This window comes from Argopecten irradians, chromosome 3 (assembly GCF_041381155.1).
Source record: "Argopecten irradians isolate NY chromosome 3, Ai_NY, whole genome shotgun sequence".
NCBI lineage: Eukaryota > Metazoa > Mollusca > Bivalvia > Pectinida > Pectinidae > Argopecten > Argopecten irradians.
In genome coordinates this window covers 18,843,750-18,855,540 of record NC_091136.1, presented here as the reverse complement: position 1 = coordinate 18,855,540, position 11,791 = coordinate 18,843,750, and the positions used below count along the sequence as shown (strand labels likewise).

Here is an 11,791-nt window from a genome sequence, read left to right as displayed (position 1 = left end):
AATAAAAATTCTTATTTGTGATGCTTTATTTCATATTTCATGATTTTCCCAAATCTTGGTTTTGGTGCACCCAAATGCAAAGCCACATGTACAGGCCCCATTCCCAAAAAGTGAGAAAAAGCCCTGCATGGTAAACAACTGAAGAAAAGAAACGTACTAAGAATTTAAAAATAATTGGGTATATTTAAGATATATATGCTATAAAAAAGTGCTAAATGTTATACAGAATGTGTTTTTAATTATAGTGCTAAAATTTAGTTCTGTCTGCATGGATACACATATTTCAAGGTAATGGAAAGAAATAAGTTATTACACCAAATGTGAACAAACATAATGCCTGCATGTATATTGGCTTTAAAGCTGGCAAAAGACCCATCTGTAGTTGAAATCACAAACAGGAAATTCTTTGCATTAAATTCTGATCTTCGTTTGACTGGCACCAAGGGACAAGAACATATACATGGCAAAACACAGAAGGAATTTAATGCAGTAATTATGTAATAAGAAAATTCTTCAAAAATCAATACCCGAACCTCAGTTTAATTGGATTAAAATTTGTTACTTGGAAGGCTTTCAATGTATTGCATAGAAAAAGTAGGATTTCTGTATTGATTATGATAACCTGGAAATTCTTCATACAAAAGTCAGTCTTCTTTTGGCCCTCCGATTTATAGCGGTCTTGAATTTATCAGTCTCAACATCAAAGCTGCCTACTGTCCATATAGGGTTGAGTAGTTAAGGTGTCTGACATTTTACTACTTGAATCAAGGTTCCTACACCATTTTGACTAAAACGTTTTGTGTTCAATATTTACAGTTTTAACCACTTTCTACCACTCACATTATAATATAAAGTCTTCAACCTCTGTGTTCAATGACTTCCAGGTTTTGCTTTTTCGCCATCCCTTTATCCTTTTTAAGCATAAAAAATAAAAAGGACCCAACTTTTTTCTGAAATTTCATTCCAATTACATTAGGAGACCCAAAATTATCTGAGGAGGACCCCATTTATGGAACACCCAGTTAAAACTCTGACTGTAATGCCAGTCAGCCAGGGAAAAAACCAGGATAACGCTAAATGTTCAGTATATTTTGTATATAATCAAATATCTAAAGTACACCTCCATGTATTAATGTGCTTTATTTTTATTGTTTATCAATCTCTTACAATTTGAAGCTTTTCATCAATCAAAATTTAGTTTCTAAACACTTTTCTACATTTACTGTACGTCTATTGTCTCCGAAGAGACCCAAAACTTTTATTGGCCTGAAAGACCAAATTTAATGGTAATCAACTTGAGGAGTTATGGCCCTCCATCAAATATTGTGACATTACGAACAGTGATTGTACTCCAAATTTGAATAATTGATTTATAATTTCATAGCTATTTCTTTATTTAAATGATCCTCCCATTGAGATCATGGAGACATACTTCTTGAACATCCTTTCTTCTGAGTTCTTGTCCATATGTCAGATCTAGGCTATGTTACAACTGTTAAAAATTGCATTGCCTTACCTTGGGGCTAGCTGAATCAGCTTTTAGGCCAATTAAAATTAAGTGATATTGACCTAGGAATCAAAGGTCAAGTAAACATCATCCGAGATCAGACGCTTACTTCTAGGAAGTAGTTATTTTGTTTCATTGAGTAGAAATTCTATATCAAAATATTATGCAATATGAGACTCAGAATGGAAGGAAAAAGCACTTGTACCGGTAATTATTTTATTGAAATACATTTTGGAGTATTTCTGATTTTGTGGTTTTGAGTGTAAGACCAAATGTGAGATTTTGTCCGTTGTTTTATTCTGAGATTGATAAACATTATTGGTAATTAGAGAGGTTTGGGTTTTATGATCTACGATTAGTTGCCCTTGTTTCAGTGGCTGTCATGGAGGAAAGATTTGCCTTAGTGATGATGAATGTGTTATAGCCATGAATAATGTATTTATGTACAGGTAAAAACTGGCAAGTACCGGCTTGTTATAGAGTCTAGACCATAGACAATGGCATTCGCATGACTGAACCTATTGGAGAGATAAAAAAAATTTGAGAGAAAATCTATATTCTCGAAGTGATCAGGAAGGGACATGTGTATATACAGCAGAGATGATGATTGGTAACATGGACATTTAGTTAGAGCATTTCTGGTGGTTTTAGCAGCAAGCGTTGTTTTACTGGACTGGACATAATCAGAATATTAGCATGTTTGATTTTTTTTTTTTTTTTAAAAAAATAAAAATATGTGACTAGAGCTTCTTTTCTTCAGTCTTTATTTTTCCTCCCTTTAGCTATAATATTCTATAATACTGTGAGGGTAAGCACATTTGTCATTTACTCTTTAGTCGGTACGTATACTCATCTACTTAGATCAGATAATATATCTCTCTTTCATCAGTAGAATTTGATGCAAATAAAGCAATTTAAATCATAAAATTTTCCACTCATTACTTTTATTTACTCTTCAATATGCAGGGAAGCTAGATTTTCACCAGTCATTTTTGGCATGCACAGTCTCCGTAAACAAACTGAGACTTAAAATAACTTCTATTACAACTACATCAATACATATAAAGTTGAGCCTTCCAAGAACTTGTCATATTCCTGAAAAAGGATGTATGTTTTCCACACATTTTGAATATTTGTCAACATTTCTGCTCCTCCATCTATGTTAACAACAGCCTGCAGTCTCATCTGAACAGGTGCAGCTATATTGCTTCTACATATTGATTTTTAAAAGACTTGAGAAATATGTCATATTCTATATGTTTTGGCTCAAAGATAAACAAAGTGGGAGCTCCAGGGATTAGATCTGTATTTGTTAATGCAGAAAAAAAATCACAGTGATTTATCTTTTCTGTGGTTGTAAGTAGATCTATAGTTGGGAAGCAAGCCCAACACAATCCCAGGAGACTATCCTGCAGCCATATCCTGGGAAATCCTACTGCTGACTTCTAGATTAACTTCAACGTCTGGAAATTTTAAAATGATTTAATTGTTTTAAATCAAAGACATGCAGATATGCTCTGAGGTTGTGTAAGTTGGGGTGGGTCCTCTATATGGGATCATCATGGTGACATGAAGTGGTGACCATGATATAAATGGCCGCGGTGACTGAGTACTGGTTAAGATGTCCCGACATATTACCATAAGCCCTCCACCTCAGGGATGCGAGTTTGAATCCCATGTGGGGCAGTTGCCAGGTACTGACTGCTGGTCGGTGGTTTTTCTCCAAGTACTCCAGCTTTCCTCCACCAATGTTAAGCTAATAAAATCAAACCAAACCAAGGCCATGATTCACCATAAAGTTGTATTTCTTTGAATCTTTATCATTCAGGACAGGTTAATGCCAAATCTTCTCTGTTGGTTTTTGACTGAATTTTCCAGAATCTTTAATCATTCACCCAAAAAAAACTTTGCACATTTTGTAAAAAGTGATATCAAATCAATTCAATGAGTTTATAATCTCTATTCATTTTAAGTGTCATGTCTCTCTAAAAACAAGTTGTGTTCAACATCAATTGTTTAAACCATAAAACAAAATATTTTGGCAATGACATCGGCATAATAAATGTATTTTATATACAGTTCAAAGTACATGTACTTGTTTATCAAGTATACTGCCAAAACCTCAACATCAACGTGTACTATATGGAAAATAAAGTTATTGATAATTTTGTTCGCTTACCTAATTTAATGTGCCACTACCATGTTCAAAGTAGAACAGGCCCATCTGTTCTATGTACACCATCCCTATGGAATGCCATCATTATCTCACCTATTGAGGCTGTTCTTCTCCTATCGGTTACTGATTGACTGCTGTATAATACAGAGTAAACTACTTGAATAGTTAATGTTTGTTATATGTCACTTTCATTATTGATATTATCACTACCGTAGTAGGGTCTTTTTGTGTTTAATATTCTATTACTGTTTGGGTATAGCCCTGCTGCTGCTACTGCTGGGAGCTAACTATACATCTGGGTTCAGATAAAGGGGGTGCCTAATATTCTCTCACTAGCCCCCTAAAATATTGGGGTCACTTTAATGGTCAAAATCCTACAAGGTTTCTGATAGCCCGCCAGCTATCTGGGTTTCTGTTTTTAAATGATAACCATGTCTGGGTTTCTGTGGCAAAACAATTAAGGTGTCTGACATTCTATCACTTGCCATATATCTCTTAGTCTCTGTGGCCAAATGGTTAAGGTGTCTGACATTCTACCACTTGCCATATATTCTTAGTCTCTGTGGCCAAATAGTTAAGATGTATGACATTTTACCACTTGCCCTCTACCTCTAGGTCTCTTTGGCCAAATGGTTAAGGTGTCTGACATTCTACCTGGCCAAATGGTTAAGGTGTCTGACATTCTACCACTCCCCCTCTAACTCTAGGTCTCTGTGGCCAAATGGTTAAGGTGTCTGACATTCTACCACTCCCCCTCTAACTCTAGGTCTCTGTGGCCAAATGGTTAAGGTGTCTGACATTCTACCACTTGCCATATATCTCTTAGTCTCTGTGGCCAAATGGTTAAGGTGTCTGACATTCTACCACTCGCCCTCTATCTCTTAGTCTCTGTGGCCAAATGGTTGAGGTGTCTGACATTCTACCACTCGCCCTCTACCTCTAGGTCTCTGTGGCCAAATGGTTAAGGTGTCTGACATTCTACCACTCGCCCTCTACCTCTAGGTCTCTTTTGCCAAATGGTTAAGGTGTCTGACATTCTACCACTCCCCCTCTAACTCTAGGTCTCTTTTGCCAAATGGTTAAGGTGTCTGACATTCTACCACTCCCCCTCTAACTCTAGGTCTTCTCTGTGGCCAAATGGTTAAGGTGTCTTACATTCTACCACTCGCCCTCTACCTCTAGGTCTCTGTGGCCAAATGGTTGAGGTGTCTGACATTCTACCACTCCCCCTCTAACTCTAGGTCTCTGTGGCCAAATGGTTAAGGTGTCTGACATTCTACCACTCGCCCTCTACCTCTAGGTCTCTGTGGCCAAATGGTTAAGGTGTCTGACATTCTACCACTCGCCCTCTACCTCTAGGTCTCTGTGGCCAAATGGTTAAGGTGTCTGACATTCTACCACTCGCCCTCTACCTCTAGGTCTCTGTGGCCAAATGGTTAAGGTGTCTGACATTCTACCACTCGCCCTCTACCTCTAGGTCTCTGTGGCCAAATGGTTAAGGTTTCTGACATTTTACCATTCAACCTCTACCTACAGATCTAGATCTTTTGCCGACATTTTACTAACTATAGCCTTCCAACTCTGGTTCACTGTGGCCTGAGAGTTAGGTTTCATTACAGCCTCCTATACCTTTTGTCATGGTTACCAAGTGGTTATGATGATCAACAGACACATTTATTAACTAGTTCTCTATCTCTGGGTCATCATAATGAGTTGTTTATATTACGATATTCTTGACTTCCCTTCATCGACAAACGAAATGCATGACATATATATTTATGTGAGCCAAATTTATTAACGATGCACAGAGAATTTCTTTTCCTGTCTTTGTTGTTGAGATTGCTGAGTGGGATCCTGCTCCAGTAAAATAGATTTCCTGCGCACCCACACCTAGGCTGTGATGAGGTTTGGCACTAAGAACACAATGCTACTAGCAGTACCATGTATAGTATTGAATGTTTGTATTTCTGGCCAGCCTCAGTACCACAGGAATCTACCTGAGGGCTTCTACGATACCATTGCTGATTATTCACACCACAAAAGCGACCATGCTTTGGTTGAGCGACTCGGCAGCTAGAGTAGTTTCACTTGAGTGGTCTGGGACTCGGTACACAATCTAGGTACGGCACCCTAATGGGAATATAGCCTGATGCTGAACTCCATACCTAGGACAACCTGTGGATGGATTTTATAGTACTACTGAGAAAATTACAACAGTGTTGCTGATCAGCACAGTAAATGCTGCATTTTGGGACATTTTGTGGTCTAATCACATTCTATTGGATGTTACATTGTGAAGGGTTTTGTGTTTTGAAGTCATTAACTGTCAACATGATAAAACACTGCTGAATATTGTATTGTGGAACTGATAAGTTTTTATCAGTGAAAATTGGTCTTGTATCGCAAGTGCAATACCTGGAGCAGATATCTCGTTTGGAAGGAAAATTGCGGAAGGAAATTATATTAATGCACAAGAGAAAAAAATATTCCTGAGAACTGTAGAAGTTTTGTGAGTTGGGAGGCGGAATTTCAATAAAGCCATCACCATGGGTACCAAGTTTTCACGTCTCGTTGAGGTTGTTAACAAAGCAAGGAGCCAAAGGAACAATTCAACCTCTAGAATGCCGCCATCAGACAGCTCCGATGCTTCATCAGGTAGGGTCGGGGGTCACAGACTATAGTATATTTACTATTTAGTGGGGTCAAAGTTAAAATTAAACAATGAGGTCAAGGGTAAAGTTTTAAAGGAATTGTTGGCATTTTTTGGTCAAAAGATAAAGTTTAGAGGTCAGCTTCTTAAATTTGTAAGTGTTTCTTAGAGGAAAATGTTATAAAGAACAGGTGAAATGTCATGGTCAAAGGTAAAAGGTTAAACAAAAGAACTTAGAATATAAGGTCAAGTTGAAAGGTTATAGAAAATAGTGGAAAACACAGGTCATTTAATTGACCTAATGTCTTTACTATAAAATTTGTGAAAGGGTCCATGAAGGCTTATAATAGTTGCTGGTAGCTGAAACTCTAGTATGGGGTCATATATACGTATACATATATACATATTCCTGTTTATAAATCCATGGACAACAATATTTTGTCATGAAGTGTCAATGGAATGAATGAACCACTACTTTGGATGTGGTTACATGCCAGTTAACTATATATGTCATTGATGATTAAGCTCCCAGTGAAGTACAGTATTCTTTTCAAGTAAAGACGTCTTTGTCAGATCGTTTTGGTAGTTCACCGTGTATAGTTTTGGTAGTTCACCATGTATAATCTTGGTTGTTCACCATGTATAGTTTTGGTTGTTCACTGTGTATAGTGTTGGTTGTTCACCATATATAATCTTGGTTGTTCACCATGTATAGTTTTGGTTGTTCACCATATATAATCTTGGTTGTTCACCATGTATAGTTTTGGTTGTTCACCATATATAATCTTGGTTGTTCACCATGTATAGTTTTGGTTGTTCACCATATATAATCTTGGTTGTTCACCATGTATAGTTTTGGTAGTTCACCCTGTATAGTTCTGGTAGTTCACCATGTACAGTTTTGGTAGTTCACCCTGTATAGTTCTGGTAGTTCACCATGTACAGTTTTGGTTGTTCACCATGTATAGTTTTGGTAGTACATGCATGTATATTGTCATGTTAAATTTGGTAGTGATTAGCGAAACAATGTTTATCTTTGGTAGTATATAGCCATGTGAACTATATACGGTATATTTGGTAATAAGCTATGTATAGATTTGGTACTATATAACCATGTGTATTTTGGAAAGTTAGCTATAATAGATTTGGTAGTTATAGCCACACATAGGTTTGGTATGGTAACATAGAACCATGTGTTTTTTTGGAATTTAAAGTTTAAGCCAAGTGTAGAGATTTGGTAGTTATAGCAATGCGTAGATTTGGTAGTACATATATAGCCAAATAAAAGCTGTCCCATCTACAACTGTAGGTAAAATCATTGATCCCTCCAACACCGAGAGGCTACCACTGAGGTACAGGTTGTGTCAGATCAATGCCAGACCACGCTGTCATGACTGTTTTTACTGCCACAGCAACAGGAAGGCTGACACTTCCTGTTCAAATAATTCAAAATGCTTTCATCATTGTCACACAGCCTCACTTTACTGAATTATTAATGCACAGAACTCTTCACATTTTCCGACTCGGCTTTTTGATGGTGTATTGCAGACAATTTGCAATTTTTCATTTGGATAAAATATTTCACAGCTTGGTCGATACTCAACTCTTTTTCATTGAATACTACATAGGCTCTTTATACAAAACAAAAAAAATCACTGAATGTCAATACATATTTTTAGGCCAGGTTCTTTCCAAGTTTTAGCAATAAAACAACTCCAGAAACTGCAAATGCACATATAACATGCAATACCTTACAGGGCAAAATACATCCAGTTCCTCTCAGTTAAGTGATTAATTATCCATGGTATTGAGATATATTGGTTAAATCAAGCTTGTTTTGTTATATTTATAGATCTGGATGATGTTTTTAACCAGGAGTGGTTGTAACACATTTTTATCATTTATATTATATTGCCACAGTAAAGTTAGATTTAGCTGTGAATATTGCATGACATTCTCAATTGGGAAAATTCAACGGAAGTGTACCGTTTTAATACAAGTGACGATATAAACGATCGTAGACATAGGAATAGATATATATTACTACGTATAGCTCCCGTCCCGATGCCAGAGTATATATTGATTCAAACTTCAGACAAACAGTTTCTACTGATGTTGCCGTTTCCACCAGCCTCCATGTCATGTTCAATAGTAATCGTGTGTAAAATGTTTAGGTTGTTTTACTCTCCAGCTTTTTATTCCTTTTGTAGTCATCCTCATCAATTAAATGTTTGTCTGAACCAATTAGGGTTCAGATGTTTGTGTTGTTTCTGACAATACACTGATTGATTTATGTGCAGGAAACTCAAAACTATCTGATCAGATAATTAGCAAAGGAAGGACGACAGAAAAAAAGTCCATAAAAAGGCTTTTATATAAGTTTTTTTTGGGGAAAAAAAAAGAAATAAAAATTTGCAGTATGTACTGATAGAAGATTATGACCTATATTTCTAGTCTTTCCTCATAAATCCATAGAGACAGAACTACATTCATCATAAAACACAATAAACTTTATCTTTCTAGTGCCAGTTACATTTTTATACCCTCAACCATTATATATATGGGGGGGGGGGGGGGACTGCAATACACATATATATAGTTACCCATATTTCTACCCAGATTTTATCAGGAGGCTGAATTTTTTATGTATTTCAAACAAGTACTTGCTGATTTATTTTTTTATGCCACTGCCATGAAAAAGGGGACATGCATATACATGTATATGTGTTATCGATGTTGTTCTTTTTACCCCATCCTGTCCAGTACTGTTCTATATTCATATGGCGGTAGGTGCGCTGGTCGATGTTTCTCTCTGGGTACTCCGGCTTTCCTCCACCAAAAAACTGGCACGTCTTTACATGACCCTGACTGTTAATAGGACATTAAACTCATAAAATCAATTAAGCCAAGTCAAACCATCGGATTTATCTTTTACAGCCATTTCTGGTTAGTCTCAAAGATAAAAAAAGAATTAGTTAATAAAATGATACATTATTATTGAAAACTGGATTTTTTTTTTTCAGCTTAAGAGTTTCAAGTATCTCCTCATTCAGCATCCTAATCTACACATTAACTTTATATTATCAAATAAAAAGAAAAAAACATATTTTTTGAGGTTTTATAAAGTAAAACACTTTCTATTTTTTGTATTTTACAGAGACAGGCCATGATCCCGCCGTCCATGGGGCTCGCATGGAAGATCGCTTCTACAACAATGACGCTTTTAGGGTATGTAACATATTGTTATTTGAACCAGTGGTGACATTCCTCAATCAAAGCCACATACTTGTAATAAACAATTTAATGTCTTTGCAACATCTTCTTCTCAATAGCCAAGAGGTTTGAAGACATGACATTTAAAGGGGAAATAGTTTATAATCATCAATTTTACTCAAAGGAATGGCATTTAAATTTAAGTTTGTTGGCATTGAATGTATTTCAAAACAACTTAGATGCTTAATGAAGATCAAATCACTGAGAGCTGGTATTAGATTATACTGTTGTACAAGGGAATCTAAATTAAGTTTGCAGCTAATTTAGTCCTCCGGCATATAAATGTAGGTAGTAGATAATTAAGCCAAGAAACCTTAATTTTACTTTTGTCTACTCTGATCAAGGCAATACATGTATAATTAAGGTGTCTCTTTCAAGGTTACAAAGGGTTGAAATAAGCTGGAATTGTTTAAAACAACTTTAATGTAGATTAAAGAGGTACTAAGTGTCTAATTAATACAGTATGTAAAATGTAAATATTTACGCCTGTGTTTTGTATGATCATTCATTATGTAAGTTAATTATACCCCCCCTCCCCCGCAACAAAGTTAAAGGGGGGGGGGGGGGGGGGGGCGGGGTATACTGGAATCAGATTGTCCATCTGTCCGACTGTCTGTATAGACACCACTTTGTCCAGCGAACTCCTCCTAAAGTACTTGACTGATTTTGATGAAATGTGGTACACAAAACCCTGACAATAAAGGGGAGTTGAGTAAACTATATAGAGTTCAGCAATGTCCCCTATTAATGAAGTTATTACTAAATTATTACAGTTGGAGAGGGGGATTATTAGTCGTCCACTCTGACCACAGTTCTAGTTAAATATAGATTAGGACACAAGGTTAGCTGGGTCTTACACAGGCCCATTGAACCATTATTGTGCTGTTAGCTGGAGTGTGTGACATATCTCACACTTGATTTGTTTGTACAGTTGAGTGGCCATAAGTGAATGAGTTCATTAGTCTCACACTGTCCATATGTCTGATCAACCTACCCACACATATTGATCGATAGAAAGAATGATGGGGAGGTGGTCCATAGTAATAGTAACTTACATTAGGGTCTGTACTTTGGATACCGTAGTTAGATCTCCACCTGAATGCATGCTATAACGCCTAAGGTACTATACCAACTGCTCTCAGCCTTGCCAGCTATAGGCCGGCCAAACTTGTATAGAAGGGTTGTACTCTGCCTCTTTCAAGTAAAAAGACCCATGTTTAATTAATATTCTCATACACGGTCAAACCTGTCTATAAAGACCACCCAAGGAAAAGTGGTTTCTAGAGCCAGGTATTAAAGTTATCTTTATTTCAACACAGGTCACATTGTGTTATAAACATAGCCATTTATATTTGTGACCCTTAAATAATGTCAGGTCTTACAATAAGCAGTTGGTGATATTTATACAGAGGTGGTCACTAAGGTAGGTTTCATAACGTTACAATAATGCAAGTAGCAAAAAATGTCTTGTGAACATTTACATAATTAATGTTGCATCCAAGACTTGAGATGAGTAGAAAAATTGAGGACATCATCATTAAGTATCAAGTATAAGTAAAATAATGACACGGTTATGTTACCTGTCATTCCCTGATCTCACATAAGAATAAAATTTCCCTTAATATTACAAGATATCAACAACTGTGAGTTGGAGCTGCTGATTGGCATATATATGATTGTTTCCTTAAGAGACAAGGATGCTTATTATACCCCAGGGGATAATGGGTATTTTTCGTATGTAGCTGCAACCCTTCTGAATTCTAAAATTGTCTAAATAGTTTCACTTTAAGTTCTTTTGTCTTTAACATTTGATGCAACAGTGGAGATTCCCCAATTGCCTTGCCCTGCATGACATATTCCCTCTCTAATCTGACTGTGCCCCTCGTCGTCCCATCCCTTTGGCAGGATAGTCTGTTAATTGTATACAGATCATGATCACAATGAGTGCAAAGAAGAATATCAATGAGAGCAATTCTAAAAGCCAAACTTATGAATCAATATTGCGAATAGAAATTTTTGGATGCCTGTGACTGTTTAGGTGGCAATGAATGTCTTTATAGTGGTGAAGCTCCATGCCTGCTGGCAGATAATTGCGCCCGTCTGTCAGTTTGGGCGATTGATTAGTTATGGTGAAGATCCAAGTTTTTGTTTTATTTTTATTGTTTTCCCTATGGAATATGCCAAC

General features: G+C 36.5%; 1 protein-coding gene across 1 annotated transcript in view; it reads left to right on the top strand.

Annotated features, from left to right (window-relative positions):
- LOC138317740 (neurofilament heavy polypeptide-like) overlaps positions 1–11,791 on the top strand; it is a 78,577-nt gene that overhangs the window by 20,919 nt on the left and 45,867 nt on the right. The window contains exon 2 of the mRNA XM_069259604.1: positions 9,491–9,561. Coding sequence (XP_069115705.1) covers positions 9,491–9,561 — 71 coding nt within the window. The remainder of the gene's footprint in view (positions 1–9,490; positions 9,562–11,791) is intronic.